The 16,446-nt window shown below is 42.8% G+C and overlaps 1 protein-coding gene across 1 annotated transcript in view; it reads left to right on the forward strand.

Annotated features, from left to right (window-relative positions):
• Positions 1-16,446, forward strand: part of KIZ (kizuna centrosomal protein) — a 114,557-nt gene that overhangs the window by 73,843 nt on the left and 24,268 nt on the right. Inside the window, exons 8-10 of the mRNA XM_065893253.1 lie at positions 4,212-4,362; positions 12,277-12,442; positions 13,306-13,371. Of these exons, the coding sequence (XP_065749325.1) occupies positions 4,212-4,362; positions 12,277-12,442; positions 13,306-13,371 (383 nt within the window). The remainder of the gene's footprint in view (positions 1-4,211; positions 4,363-12,276; positions 12,443-13,305; positions 13,372-16,446) is intronic.

A 16,446-nucleotide genomic window follows, 5' to 3' on the forward strand; every position in this document is an offset into this window, starting at 1 on the left:
TATCGTATGACCCAGCAATCCCACTCCTGGGCATATACCCAGGGAAAACCATAATTCAAAAAGACACATGCACCCCAGTGTTCATTGCGGCACTATTTACAATAGTCTCACAGGCTTTAATCCCGGCGTCACGCTCCCCCTGCCCTCTGTGTGCTCCCACCTCCTGTGCCCCTTAGCACCCAGGAGCTGTTGCTAGGTATTCCCCGAAGTGAAGTATTCCCTTCTGCCTTGTGATATCCCTTGGACTGAAACAGTCAGCTTGGTCATTCCGGAAACACAGACTTGGAGAGAATGATACTTTTGTTCCTTAATTGTTAATGACATTGATGTCACAGAATTCTAAGCCGGGCAGAATGGGAAGGCTCTGACAGCTTATGGACTCCTGCAGGCCTGTGAATAGAGCCGTGTTTGGTGTGGTCGTGGCCCTGCTTGAGCCCCTGACCAAACCTGCAGGCGACATCTGTCTCTTTGCTTTAATCCCATCTGGAAAATGGGACACCTGCCCCATAGCATACTCTGAAAGATAGTGTGGAGATTTCTGAATTCTCTATCACAGGATGAAGCATCTTAAAAATGAAAAACCATTCCTATCATCATTATTATTAATTTTTGTTATATCAAGGATTAAATGTTGAAAGTCCTTCATACGAAAGGTTTACTATTATTAGGTGGAGGACCAAGTCATTATTTTAGACAATTATGAGTTTTTAAAATATGATTCATGTCACTTGGGGCAGTTGATTTTAAAACTTTGTTCATGTTGCCTCCTGGAGAATATATTTTAACACAAAAGTGATTACTTAAGCACTTTATCTTATATGAAAACCGTGATGAGACCACCCATGAGTTTATGTTTGTCCAGGTGCAATTAATTGTCTCTGTCAGTGGCTACTTTCAGGCGGAGTCACCCAATTGTACTCTCAAGCTAATGCTGAACAATTGAGTCAGCTTTATAGTGTTTGGAGTATAGTATGTAGAAATCTCTTTATCTTATTCTGCTTATGCTCAGAATAAAATTCAAGGTACTTATTACTTTGTCTGCATTTAAAACTTTTGTCAAGGGCTTCCCTGGTGGCGCAGTGGTTGAGAGTCCGCCTGCCGATGCAGGGGACACGGGTTCGTGCCCCGGTCTGGGAGGATCCCACATGCCGCGGAGCGGCTGGGCCCGTGAGCCATGGCCGCTGAGCCTGCGCGTCCGGAGCCTGTCCTCCGCAACGGGAGAGGCCACAACAGTGAGAGGCCCGCGTAACGCATAAAAAAAAAAAAAAAAAAAAAAAACTTTTGTCAAATTACCAATCTGTTGTAAATCATTTGTAGTTAGGAAATGCTGGTACATTTGCTTAAATTGCAGTTTTCTCATTGGAAACCATTCCAAGTATATGAAATTAATTATAGACTATTTAGAGTCTATTGCTTTACTTATCTTTAATTAGAGGAGTATATAATTTAGCTGACGTCACACTTTGTTTTTTCCGTGTGACATTGATACTGTAAAGTTTCCGAAGTGAAGTGGACAAAAGAGGAAAAAACTTAAGTCCTTTGTACCACTATGTAGATGTTCTGATTCTGTATGTTTGTGAGGAACCAGGGACGGGACTCCACACAAGGCCAGCCATGGCCCCAGCCCTCCTTGTTGCCAGGTGTTGGTTTAGCTGTTCAGAAGTCACAGGTTCTAGTGCTCGATCTCCTCCAGAAGCTTATTTGCTTTTTGACCCCATAGGTTTCGTTCTTTTGTGAAGCAGGTATAATAATTATAGGAAACCTTAGCTACTTCTTTCACTCCAGGACCCAAAGGATGGTTACAGTTGGCAGAGGTGTTAGTAACCCGAGTCTTGCCTTGGCTTTGCTTCTGCAGAAATCATGTGTATCAGTCACCAGAGAGACTGGTCTCTGATAATTCATTCCATCCCAACTAACTTAACTAGTTTAACTCATCCTCATTAAACTTGTTTTCAAATTTAATTCATCCTAACTAAACATTCTTTCAGGCTAAAAACACAATTGATTTACTCATTATGAGAAATATACCTGCTGACTGGACTAGGGTTTGCTGATGGCCTGTGAGCGCATTTTCCTAGGAGGGAAATAAATCTATTGCAAACCCAAGTACAGATTCAAAGGTTGCTCCATTCACATAGAACAGAACAGAAAAGAGGAACTGGGGGCTTTATGACGTCACTGGGATCTAGACATCACCAGGAGAGGCAAGTTGCTAAAGGAGCTTTCTACCAAACCAGCCTGGAACCTTGGAATCATTTGGGGAAGTGTTTAAATAAGTTCCAAGATTCCAATGATGCATCATCCCACTTTATAATCAAGTCTTGGGAAAAACTAGGGTTAGGTCAGGCAAAGGTTATAACAATTAAGATTTATTTTAAAAGGTTCTGGATTGTACCTAGACTAACTTTTTTCACATTTTATTATGAAAATTTCCAAACATACAGAAAAGTAAAAAGAACTGTATACCCACATACCCACCACCCAGATTCTACCATTGACATTTTATTACACTCCCAAATCTGTCTCTCTCCATTTCCCATCCATCCATCCATCAGTTCCAATCTGTTATTTGTCTGCATTTCCAAGTAAGTTGCAGATATTAGTACACTGTTTTTTAGCTTATACTTTGAAATTTTTAAACATCCACAAAAGCAGATATGAGTATAATGAAATCCCATGTACCCTCACCCAGATCCACAGTTGTCAACATTTTGTCAGTCTTATTTTATCTCCTTCCCTCACCCACACTTTTTTCTTGAGTAGTTTAAAACAGACAACATTTTTCTCTCACAAATACTTACATCTCTAACGTACAAGGATTAAATACATTACCATTTAAGAAGATTCTTTATTACCTAGTCCTTGTCAGTTTGCTTTGGCTTTCTCTAAAAAAGTCTGTCTGTATTTGCTGTGTTTGAATCAGGATCCAAATGATTTCCCTGTAAACTGATGGTTGGACCTGGGTCCAGGATTACATTCCAGGCGGGTTATTCTGGCAGAATGACATCCAAGGCAGTGCTGGTCCTTCTTACTCCACCTCCTAAGGCAGCAGGTGTCTACTCGTCCCACCGTTTGTGCTGCCAAGGCTGGGCCGTGGGCTCGAGCGTTGGCAGACGGGTGCCTCTGATATAAAGCTTCCATTACGCAATTTTCTCAAAGTTAGGATCCTTTCCTAGATGCATTTCATTCACTTGGACTTAGAAAATGGTGACTTTTCTAACTCAGTTCTTTCTTCTGCATTTATTAGTTGGAAAAACTTTTCCCATCAACTACTTGGTAACTCTGAAATTTTTTTTTCAACCACAGAGGCAGGGTAAATGCTTGATTCTATCCCTTTACTTAACCAGTTTCCAGAATAATGAGTTGTTGCCCTAGCAGCATCCAGAGGTTGGGTTGTTTGTATTTTTGTGGTGAAAACACACATGAACATAAAGTTTACCATCGTAACCATTTTAAGTGTACAGTTCAGTAGTGTTAAGTACATTCACATTGGCGTGCAGCAGATCTCTAGAACTGCGTCATCTCACAAAACTGGAGCTCTGGGCCCGCTAAACTAGTCCCTATTCCTCCCTCCCCCAGCCCTCGGCAGTCACCACACTACTCTGTCTCTGTGAATTTGACTACCCTCAGCATCGTATGTAAGTGGGATCATACCGTATCTGCCTTTCTGTGACTGGCTTATATCACTTAGCAGAATGTCTGTAGATTCATCTGTGTTGTGGCCTGTGAATCCAAAGGTTTTTATTATTTTTAAAATTTTATTTACTTATTTTTCAAACGAACTCATGTATTTTTATATATTTGCTGTGTATCAGTCTGCGGTAGTCATTATCCTTTTGGTTCTCAAACTGTCCTGTCCTTGGCCAGTGGAAGCCCCGTCAAGAGAACCCTCAAGGCCTTTGCACACAGCTCAGAAGTCTGAGAACTTCCTTACTTCCTGGAACGACAAGGTGCTCCAGGCTCATCTGGTGCATTTCCTGCCCCAGACCTGGAATATAACGCATTTTCCTAAGTGGGCCTGGTTCCTTTTAGTACTGCATCTAAGTACTGGACTCTGGAAATTCCCTTAGCCCAGAATATATTAGGTTCCAGACTTTTCTGGATAAACTGTCTAATACTAGCTTGATTATGGGGGCCTTTAACTATGTGGGAGATTCGTAAGTCACCCAGCGCGGCACACGTCTAATGGGTCTCCTGTTTCTGTTTCATAGGTTTGAACAAGCACCAGCCTCAGGTTTATGGAGGACACCATCGGGCCAGTGTGTTACCACCTTGAAAAGACATGATAATTCTATCCAAGAAGAGGTGGTCGCGAAGCAGTCTGAAGTTTTCCCAGTCAAAAACGTGGACCAGAGGACAAGGGTTAGTAATTTTTATTTTTTTAAATAAGTTTCAACATGTACAAGTTAGTCATTTGAGGAAATAGTTACGTTCTTAACAATGATTAACATATTTGAAAAAAATGATAAGTTGTAAGTGAGGTTTTGTGGTTGGTTGGTTGGTTGGTTGTTTGGTTGGTTGGTTGAACTGTCTGATCTCAGGCCTTTTGCACAGTGTTATATGTAGGCATCTCAAGTCCTTACATAAAGTTAACCCAGGTCCTGGAGGTAACCTAATTAAACATAGCTACCACAGCATTTGCCCAGGGAATTCAGGAGCATCTTGTAGAATTCTGGTTTTCTTTCTCCGCTCCATCCTTTAAAAATACTGTATGGTCGTTTATGTCAACTCCGCAAATATGTACTAATCCACTTCTGTGGATTAGGCAGCAGCCCAGATCCACTGGAGGGAAAGAGAGAAATCCCACGTGGTCCCTCCTTCAGGGGAATGGCATAATGGGATGCCTGCAGTAAGAACACGGCAGAGGGTATGGACCCTCAGGAAAGGGAGCCAGGCCATCTGGAGAAACAGGGCGGGAGCCGAGGGGTGTGCGAGGTGACCCTTAAAAGACAGGCAGGATTTTGACGGGCTCAGAGGGCGGGGCGATGGGCAAGGGCTGTTAGGAGCCCAAGAACAGACCAAGAAAGCCCACACTTTTCCAGGAAACGGAGCTGTTCTCTGTGGCTGGGGAGTGGACTGCATCTGGGGACGGGGATGAGAAGCTCTAGGGATCACCGCCCACCGTGCAGGGTCTGGCCCAGCTCGGGAGCCGGTGTTCACGGGTTCAGCAGAGTTTGGAAAGCCGTGGAGCCCCTTGAGCCAGGCTGCAGGAGGGTCTGCAGGGCCTCAGGGAATTTAGCCTGCATGGATGGGAGGGGGACGGCCAAGGACGAACCCTGCCATGGCTCAGCCAGGACAGTTGGGGGCTGACTGATGACCTGTCACTAGGGAGAGCGTGAGATGCTGGACATGAGCTGATGGAGCCCGTTCCTGGGGAAACATGGGGAGTGCGGGGTGGGGGGTGGAAGACCAGGTCCAGAGCGGCCGCCCCATAGACATGGCCTTTCTTCTCCTGAGCTTAATGTCTTGTTTGTCTTGTTTCCAAGTATGTTTTTTCTTTCTTTTTTTTTTTTTTCTTGGCCGTGCTGCGTGGCTTGTGGGATTTTAGTTCCCCAACCAGGGATTGAACCCAGGCCCTCGGCAGTGAGAGTGCAGAGTCCCAACCACTGGACTGCCAGGGAATTCCTTCCAAGTATGTTTTTTTATCCTTATACATAATACAGTGTTCTCAGGCTTTTTGATCATTTTACAGTTTTTATTTTTATTATGCACAGTGTTCAGGATTCCGCATGTGCCCCCTCTGGAGGCAAACCTTTCCCTTCTGTCCCAAAGCCACAGCCTGTGCTGCCATGCAGTCCAGAGCCTCTGCATCACCCTCCAGCCTTCCCAAACCCCCCTTTCCTGCCCCCTTAATTAAAAGAGAGTAAAAGGACTTTTTTTTTTTAAGCATTTCAAACATACGTACATGGAGTGATACAGTGACGCCATTGACCCACACTTGCACATGTGTTACCCCTGCACCATGTTGTTTCGGACTCCCTCGCCCTCCTCCTCCTCCTTCCCTCCCCCTGCCCTTTCTCTGCTCTCCCTCCTCGCCTCCTTCCTCCCCTGTTCCCTCCTTCTGGAGTAAATTATTGCAGGTATAGATAGAGCCCCTGGGCACCCCTCACAGTTCCTGCCCTTTTCAAAGGTAACCTTGTGTGCATCCTTCCTGCACACATTTTCATTTTACTGCATTGCGTGTGACTCAGTAAATAACCCTTAGTTTTGTTTTGTTTTGTTTGAGGTATGGTACCATTTGTGTGAATGTTCTTAGAGAAAGAACAGTATTCTTTAGGAGGAACAGAACCTGTGCTTTTTAGATCCGTTCCATACCTATTGATAAATGTAGATCCTAAAAAGGATTTTGTTTTCAGGTTTTATTATCCATCATATTTAGTACTGTTTTGTAACGACATCATTTTCCATTCTTGTTCACTGCGGCTACCCCAAATCTCAGCCATGTCAAGGGTGAAATAAGTATTGGTCTCCTGCCATTTGCCATCTCATCGTCTTTTTTTCTAAAGGTGTTGTTTATATCAGGAAAACATATTCCAAGTTCCAGACGACCAGTTCACTCATAATTTTTCAAATAATAGCTCCATCATTAATGGGAAGGGGGCTTCCCAATTAACAGTTTATGAGTCAAATGATATTCTTCCTCCCCTAGTAGGTTTCTTGTTCCTTTTTAAATCATCTTAGTGACAGCCATAAAAATTACTAATAAATGAATGACAAAATCCATCCTTAAGGGACTTCCCTGGCAGTCCAGTGGTTAAGACTCTATGCTTCCAACTGCAGGGGGCACGGGTTCAATCCCTGGTTGGGGAACTAAGATCCCGCATGCTGTGGCATGGCCAAAAAAAAAATCCTTCCTTAAAAATAGAAGCAAGCAATCAGTTTCTCAAATAGGTTGCGACTGAAAAAATGTACGGCCCTAAAGACTAACGTTACCAGAATGATGTGGGCAGGGGCAAGCCTTACAGACGTGAGAACAAAATGCTTTTCTGGGCTCTAGGACTGTTAGATTCACAAATCGTTTTATGATTAGCATAGTCAAGTGTCTTTGAGTTGTTTTCCTGTATTCGAACAATATATACATTTAGTAAATAGTATGGGTTCAATGTTTCTCTGTAGATAAAATCTTAAAAGTAGAAGATTTTCAAAATTTAAGGAAGCACTACTAGACATCACTTGGTTAAGAGTCTAATGAAGCTCAGAAATACTTCCTTTGATCTCTTGGGTAAATGGCTAATTAAACAGCCACATGTAAATGATGTTTACCTGTGGGTCCCTTGCTGTCAGCTGGAGTCAACCCGTCTCCTGAGTAAATACATCATTAAAGCTGCTGAAATTTGGATTATGTCCCCCTGAGACCAGATAAGATCCACAGCACCCGCATAACCTATTAGGCAATTACATAATTGAGCTGCATGCTTTTAAATCAGGAAAATTTGTAATTATGTGAAAAAAAAAAAATGAGTTGGGTGCTTCATTAAAATACAAAGTACCTTAATACTGCTTTTCTCCCAAGTGAAGCCTGCTTCCACCCAGGGGGACCTCTGCAGGCAAAGCAGCCCAGCCTGCCGGAGTCACTTGCAGAGCAGATGGGAACGGCCACAGAAACCCCTGCCCCTCTCCTGAAATGAGGGACTGGTGTTCTGTTCTTCTCTCTTGAATACTCGTTCACTGGCTCATATGAATACTTCCCCTTTCTTTTCAGTGCTACATCGATGAAATCCCCTTCCTCTCCTATAACTCAGATAAAACTTAAGTAATGATACTCGCGTTTCTCTAACACTGAAAAATTACTTCCGGTGTGCAGGAGGAAGGTTCTTGAGGAAGGGTCAGTTAATCTGTGTATGAGGGGAAACATCCATGCTGTCAACATCTGTGGTGTTTCATTCTCTTGTTCTTCTGTGTCTGCATTAACAGCACTGGTTTACATATGGAAGGTAATTTTATTTTATTAAGTGCTTTCACGTTCATTTTCTCTTTGTAGCACCCGTTGCAGAAACCGTATTCTTCTAGAGCTAGCATATGTTTTCTTTAAAAAAGTAACAGGGAAAAAACCAAACTTGGAATATTAAGGTAAACAAAAAGAAGAAAATTGCCTGTTATCCAACTGTCCACATAGAACCCTGTTGACACTGCGATGTATGGTCTTTAATATTTAACATATTGACAAACGTGGGTTATACTGTTTGTGTGCACGGGCTCCATGGTCCCCACTTGTCACAGGTGAACTTCCTTTCATGCCGTCGCGTGTTCTACATCCTTTCTAACGGCTGCACAGAGACCCCTGTGTGGCTCTTCCACTGTCTCTTTAACCAGGCTCCTGGTGTTAAACATTTTAAGTTGTTTTTAATTTATCCTCTAGTAAAAAGGTTTCAAAGAATATCTGAGCAGTTCAGTTTTTACAGATTCCCATGCGGTTTCCTGAGAATGATTTCCTAAATGTAGATCTGTTAGGTCAAAGGGTATGTGCGTCTCTCAGGCTTCTGCTCTGCACTGTCAGATCTCACCCTGGAAGGGTCATCACTTACCAGGAATGGATGAAAATATCCTTTCTCTGAGCTCTTTATGAAACTGGATACTATCAATTTTTTTTTTTGAGCACCAAATTGAGAAGTGCCAGGGAGGTCAAATTGCGGTCACACTTTTCTTCCACCTATTTGTTAGCCATCTGTATTTCTTCTTTTATATTAGTAATTTGCCAGTTCACGTTCTTTGCTCATTTTTCTATTAGGTTAGTAATATTTTTCCTTACTGACTTTTAAGAACTCATATATGAATTTGTATTATTTGCTACAATATTTTGAGCAGTTTGATTTTCACCTTTCATTTTTCTTAATGGTGTTTGGATACAAAGCCTTTTCCATTAATATCTTCATTTATCTATTTATGCCTGTGAATTTCACAATTGATAAGTTTCTAGATGTAAATTGAGTCAACCTAGATGACTCTTAGGGTTCTAGGCCTAGCAAGATCCATATTTAGACAGAACTTTGAGAAAATGAGCCAATTAATCCTAGGTGTCCTGCTGAGCGTAACTCATAGGACAGTTTTTCTTTCATAAGATCTGAAATATGGAGGTGTCCCTCTCAGTCATCCTGTAAGTAGTGTGTGCCTTGGCGCTGAATTTCTGAGCGCTTTCTCCTGGCTCCTGGGAAGGTTAGAAAAGTGAGGGACTAGTTCATTGGTGTTGACTTAGGCTGCAGACTGCTAAGAACGATGAGGCAGTCTCCAGCACCACCACCACTACCACCACCACTGGGCTTCAAATGTATGAGATGAGAGCGAGCCTTTACTACCTAACAAATAAGTTGGAACCCAAGCACGGGCCATTCATAAGCACCATCAGAAGGTCCATCTTTGGTGGCATTTTTCAGGTAGAGAGCCCCACTTTGCAGAGCCCTTCAGTCACAGGTGGGACGTGCAGGGCAGCTTGCTCACTCTTTGCGCTTTAGTTCTTTCGCCGGTCACACTGCAAACTCCTTCCGTTTGGGGCCTTCCTTAGAAATGCACCTTTTCAAAGATCTGCAAACAGTACATCTTGAGAATGTATCACAGATGTTTTTCCTGACTCTGCATAAGTTGTTTTTGATGGGCCCTTTGAATGGACCTTCCTACCGTTCCTTGTCTCAGGCTGACTTTTGTTTCTGTCCCATATTGTCATTATTTCCTGCTTGTTAGGGACTTAACTTGTGAATTCCTCTGTGGATGACCCGCTGGGCAGATCTACCGCCATCTCTGTTGGCTTCATGGTCCAGCAGAGTCAAACCAACCATTCTCATGCTGTAATTTGACCATCCATCAAAAACCCTTATAGATATAAAATACTCATCTCTGAGAAGTTATCTCTAGAATTAGTAAGAGAAATCCTAGAGATATGAGTATTAAGTAGTGAAGATAAATGGGATAAAATATACGAAATAAATGAAAACCTGCAGTGTGCCCTGCACTTACTCACCATGGTGCAAAAAGAAGGCTCAGTATAGAGCTGGTGACACTGGTGGTATTCTTAGCAAGCTTACAAGGGCTTGTTAGAAGGATGTTTGCAGTATCATTATAGCACTTTAGTCTGTGTTCTTTTGAAGCCCAGGTGGAACCCAGCTAAAGCAAAAGAAGTTCTTACATGAAAGGAACGTGCAAAACAGTGATGTTGATTGTGTGTCATCACGGAGGGACTAGTGAGAAGTAATCCGAGTTATTGAAAATCTAGGACAATCTCCATTGTCTGCAAATTCTACAGTATAAAGTGTAGAAAGCCTCAACAGTACTTTAACAACTTTATTCTTAAACTGTGGGTTAAGACAGTGGCTATTGTGAAGTCATGCCAAGAAATTATTAGTTACAGCTATTGCATAAGATAATATGAGGAAGAAATACATACTTGAGGCACTCTCAGAAAGTTTGGATTATTTTAAATATCAGAAAAAGAAAATTATAGTTTTAACTACAGAGATTAAGCCAATTCTTTTTGTTCATCTCCTAAAATGCTTTCCATATATCCAGAATTACTGGGTGCACAGAATAGGAGCTTACTCTCTGTGGGGACAGACAGACTAGATCAGGATGGGCAGAGATCTTGAAATGAGACATGCTAGGATGGTCCAGAGAGCATCCTGATGGTTGCGAGATGGTAGCTTCTGTCCTTCTGGACAGATTCTAGAAGCAAGTGCAGTGCCGTGGTTTACATGGGCAGCTGGGACTGGGCACTATGGCAGCCAGTGATGGGAACCAGCCCTGGCCCGAGCTTCAAGGGAGGATGGTACACCTGAATGCCAGTCGGCAGAAACAGGGCTCCTGTTCAGTTCATTCCAGAGTTATCCCAGTTGGAGTAAAATCCAAGGCCCACTTTATACAAATGTAGGAAAAGCTCCTGGTTACAAGAACTGGACAGACAGGTCTCGGCTGCAAGGCTAACTTGACGCCAGGTCTTTTGGCCAAGGAGACTAGAACTCCTTAAGTCCCCTTCAGTCCACTTCTGGCCCCTCGGATAAGCCATGGGTCCTGGAGGCCAGCTGGTCCTAAGGCGGGCCGAAGGCAAGAGCCTTGCAGGGATGTCAAGGCGTATGACCGTGGCCTCGGCCAAACTCATAAGGCTCAATCTTCAAGGTTTGGCCTCGGCGATTCTTCACATCCTTTCACGTTGATGACAAAGAAAGAGTATGATATTCCCCTTTGTTCACTAGATGTTTGCATTGTTACCGTTTCACTCTTGCACAGAAGATGACCAGGGAGCCTCTGCCCAGCTCCCCCTTCCCTTGAGGGTCTCAGGTCCATTCCCCACACAGTGGGTCGGACCCTGCCCCGTGTTTACTACTGTCATCAGGTACCAGGGAGAGGTCGGTGCCACCACCTAGTGTTCCTCTCCCACCGCCGGGGCAGGCTTCCACTTCCGAGTAGGGGGAGAGAGAGGCTTGTGCTCTGGCAGCGGGACAGCGGCACCAATGGTTGTTCAGCTCTGGTCACCAGTATATTTTTATTTCTTGGGGGAGGAGTGCTGACCTGGAAATGCACTGGCATGAGTATTAACGTATCCTATTAAGTGCCACTTTTTCTCTGCCTCTCACATTGGCTGTGGTAAAATCCCTGCCCACCTCCCTGCCCAGGACACTTCTGGCAATGTCGACAGTTCAGTGCCCTGTGAAAGCAGATAGGCCATGTGGCAGCTGAGTTTCCTCAAGCTCCCCGGCAGGCTTAGTGGCAAAGTACAGAGTGTCTTTATCCTTCGTTGAAGGTTATGATTTCCAATAAGGTCGGCTCTCTTTTTGCTTTAGTGTATCCTCCTCCGCCCCCAAGTTTTTCCACAATCTTCCCATTGAGGGGAAGTTCAGGGGTCATTTCTTGAAGAATGGGGATACCGTAAGGTCACATTTTTCTAGGTCTCCTTCTCAGTCCAAACCAACTCTGTCCTCACGTGCCTGAAAAACAGGATTCGTGCAGTGAAAGAGTAGATCTTGGGTAAACCACCCAGGTTAACAGAGGTGGTCACGTCTCATATACATACTTCCCAAGTAGAAAAACATTGCATTACATAAGATTCAGTCCTCAAAAAATGTCTTCTTGTGAGTGTAAGTTGTTGTAAAGAATTAAATTACGCTGGAAAATAATCAGGTGTTATTTTATCTTGAAGACATTTTAATTTCAGTTAAATGTCAGGAGACAAATTAAATCCTAAGTAAAGCTTAACCTAAAATAACATTTGAAGGCTGGGTCTTTGAGACCAAGGGGAATGTGACTCACCACGGCTTGTTTTCATTTCTTTGTGCTTTCTTTTATGCACCGTAGGCAACAGCATTATTGAAAAAAGGCCTCACAGGAGAGCATAAGGATAGGTCGGCTGTTCACAGCAGTGAATCATCTTGCAGCTTGCCATCCACTCTGAATGACAACAGTGGAATGAAGAACGGAAAGCCTGCTCTGTGGCTCAGCAGTGTTCCTACAAGGGAACGAGGTAGCTATTGTTAAGGGTCTGTCCACAGCGAAACTGCGTTCAGAATCAATGTGACACCCTCTTTCTCAAAGTGTGCCCATAAAATAAAGCTTCTAAGGAATCCCTGTGATTCAATATACATGACATGTTACTTGTTTTATACCACCTTCCAGAAATAGGTGTTTCAAGACTGGGAAACCTAATCGTAGGTCTGCAGTTCTGCCAAATTTCCAATAAAATATGTTTTTGTAAGTTATGAAATCTTAACAAAATTAACAATTGATAATATATACTTTTTGATCATCCCACAAAGATGAAGACGATTCCATTGAAATGATACCGTAAAGAACTGAAGTTTTTGATATCACCTAATAGAATTTACTCAAAATTATTAAACATTCTTTTTAATTATAATAGAACCTTATAAAAGTCTAAACAGATGATTAAGAATCAATGAATTTATGACCCCAAAATTTAATAAGCAATTTTTAGTATCTAGAAATTGTGATTATTTTAGTGTTACTGTTAAGACGTGCCAGTAAACTGCTATAATGGCATTTCCAAGACAGCTGTGAGTTGCTCAGGATATTGTCAGAAGTTGATAATGTGCACAGGACCTGAGGCCCACTTATGTTAAGCCCCACACAAGTCTGATAGATGTAAGGTTAAATTATTTTGCATGAAAGCAACATAGAGATACCTTAGCTTTCGAATAGGTTTCCTTTAGTAATAGTGTATTTCAGATGAGATAAACTGACCAAGAAAAGAAGACGGGAAGGCAATGCAAATAAAAGGAATGGCAGTTAAAAAACCAAACAGACAAAGGCCTATTCCATCCATATAACCTTGAAATACATTTTTATTATCATATGTTTGATTTTTAGAAGTTTCCAGTGGCTGCGGAGACGAGAGCGCAGAAGAAAGCGTGGCAGCGAGGATGCCAGTCACAGGTGAGGTCGTGGCTGCCTGAGGGCCTCAGATTCAACTTCCTTATGTAACCAGAACATTTCAGGTTGGTGGCTGTGGACTCTGCGAAGAGCAAGTGCATTCCACTACCACGTGCTGTAGCAAGGGATCAATCCTGAGAGCATGAGGTGTGAGCTTAGGTTAACATAAAGGAAGGTAGAAAATAACCCTGTCTGCTGAGTCCTTCAAAATTGTTACATGTTTACACGTGTGAGTGTCCCACCCCCCCATGAGCCTTTCAGCACCTGCGTCTGTGTGAAAAGGTCAGCCCCTGTGGGGAACACCAGTCATTATATGGCCAACTACAGATGTTTCTGATTTCCCTCTTTTCTTTCCTGTAATAATTGAATGTATCATTATACTGTAATAAGAGCAGGAAAAAAAACAGTGCTGGACAAGAAGCTTGCTTGTGCCTCAGTTACAGAGCCCATCTGATCATTAAAAATTTTAGCAGTAAAGTTTCATTAAGATCTGTTAAGATTTCTGCACATATGTTAGGTCTGTTTAGGTGAAATCTAAATGTCATTACTTATTTTAGTTTTAGAATATCAATAGCAGCAATTAGTATTCTGAACAGAGTTCTTATTTGTCGTACATCTAAATTTACTAGTACCTTATTTTGTAAAGTGGTGTGCTACTTCATTATAAATTCAAAGGTCTGACTTTAAATATTTATGCAAGTAAACACACCATTGCACGGAGGTACTGAGGCATGCATCTGCATATGTGTGTGTTTTGTTGTTCATAAGCAGAAGAGAATGGTTTCCTTTATGGCAATATGATTCATGGCCTGATGATTAATTTTAAACCCATGTATCCAGAATGAACTCTGATTTTGAAAAAGGAGTTTATAGTAGAGCAATTACTGTATATATTCTGCATCAGATAATATTTCACTCCAAAATACAGAGGTTTTCTTTTCTTTTAAACATTTTCCCTGGTGATACGTTTATTGCATTTTTATTCTTCATTTTGAGAAAACTCTGATAGAATTCCCTGTTTATTTTTTTATTAGCAGAGTTAATAGAAGTGTAGATGATCCCAAACTGCAGATATCCAAGAAGTCATTTGAATGCTTTCCTTTTGCATCTACCTTTGAGTGCAGGATCTCTAATGACCTCTGAATTTGTTTCAGTTAGAGTCCTAAGGGCTTGTTGGGGAGGAACCAGGAAGTGACCTCATTGCCTATTCTTCCTCATCTGTTCAGTATCAGTCAGTGACTGTCCCCAAGTTAATACAGATGTAGTCTTCCCATGGGACTTTTTAACTGAGGTACTGTTGACATGTAACGTTACATCCGTGTCAGGTGCACGAGGTAATGGTTCACGGTTTGTAGACGTTGCAAAATGATCAGCGCAGTCAGCCTCGTTAATCTCCGTCGCCACATGTAGTTACAATTGTTTTTCTTGTAATGAGAACTTCTAAGGTTTACGCTCTCAGCAACATTAGATATGCGGTACCACAGTGTTAACTGTAGTCACAGTGCTGTACATTCCATCCCCAGGACTTACTGATTTTATAACTGGAAGTTTGTACCCTTTGACCCCCGTCACCTGTATCACTCACCCCCTACCCCCCCACCAGTAATCTCCAGTCTGTTCTCTGTATATCTCAGAATTTCTTCTTAAGAGAGGAGATAGTCAAGTACCAGGGTTTCAAGTCTTTCTTCTCTTCACGTGGGAAGAGGTGTGATGTACCTAGAAGTAATACGGACTATTTGCCATGAAGGTTTTTTTAAAGAAATTGTCATTGATCCATCTAGTTCGCAGTTTAAAAAATGCTTTGTGCCTGTTATAGGCCAAAGCAGTAGGCATATAAAATAACCTGGGGGATGTAAAAAAAAGCTTTCCGAAGCATTTTCTTAGTGGGAGCCTTGCTGTTCTGCGCCCTGCCACCACACCCCTCCTCTTCGGCACGTCCCGCCTAGTTCCTGCCGGAGGCCTTGTGCATCTCTGCTTTGCATATTCCATGGTCTCTGCGTATTCCTTGGTTGCGTCTGTCATTGCAGCTCCTTTGATCTCCAAGTTCTTGACCTAAATCTCTTTACTAAATGTTTGTGTCTTTTGCCATGATTATTTGGAGATTCAGCCTTTGGTGAAGTAAGGCAGGTGTATCGTTTGATTTAAGATAATGGAGGCCACCTCCTCCTTTGTAATAGTTCTGTTGAGGCTCTCCTGTCTATGTGGGCCACAGTCCTTCTGGAATATTCCAAAGAGAAGGAACATTTGTGAGGCTGCCCACTGGGAGCTGAGGAGATGTGGTGGTGGATCCTGGGCTTTGGCATCAGCCGTTGTTGTCAGCTCTTTACTTCCTGCTCTGTTTCTTTAGTGTAACTAAACCCAGGTGATGTCAGGATTGAAAGTGACTTGTTAAAGCTGCTTCCTGCATCAACAACCAGCAGGTTACAGTAGTAACTTTGGACAGTTCGGAAGTGCTCATCCTCAGGGTGGGTGCTTCTATGTGATTCTGCCTTATAGCCATCTCCCAAGGGATATGGTAGAGCGAGGTCACAGGGAAATCAGGGTCCGGCACAGGAAATTGGGCAGAAGTTCTGAAGTTACACCGTTTTCAGAATGATGAGGGTCCTGGGAAAGTTTAACCTGAGAAGGGCACAAAAGCTATTCTTAAATATTTGCGGGGCTGCCAGATTTACCGAATATAGTCATAGAGTGTAACTCGGGGGCCCTGTTAGTGAGTGTTGCAGCGAAGGAATCCACACCCAGTAACAGCAGAACTCTCTAGCCTTTTTAGTCGGGTGTCTTCCAGGCACGAGGTTCTGTGCCAGGGCTTGAACCGTGGCAGGAACCTGCTCTCTAGAGGGGCTCCGTGGAAGGGTTCTTGCTTCTGGGAGCAATGACATTGCTTCTGATGCTAAGCCTGTGATTCTCATTCCGTAGTGAAGGGATCAAATGAGCCGACGTTCTCATTCATTTCCCTTCTTATTGCGTATCCCCACCATTTAAAAGAGTTTGCTGTCGCTCTGAAGGCATCGGCCTTGTATAGTCACTGTCATGGGGAATGTGAGTTTCACACTAGTTCCTGTCATCTGTGCGGAGACT

Source organism: Phocoena phocoena, chromosome 15, assembly GCF_963924675.1.
Source record: "Phocoena phocoena chromosome 15, mPhoPho1.1, whole genome shotgun sequence".
Taxonomy (NCBI): domain Eukaryota; kingdom Metazoa; phylum Chordata; class Mammalia; order Artiodactyla; family Phocoenidae; genus Phocoena; species Phocoena phocoena.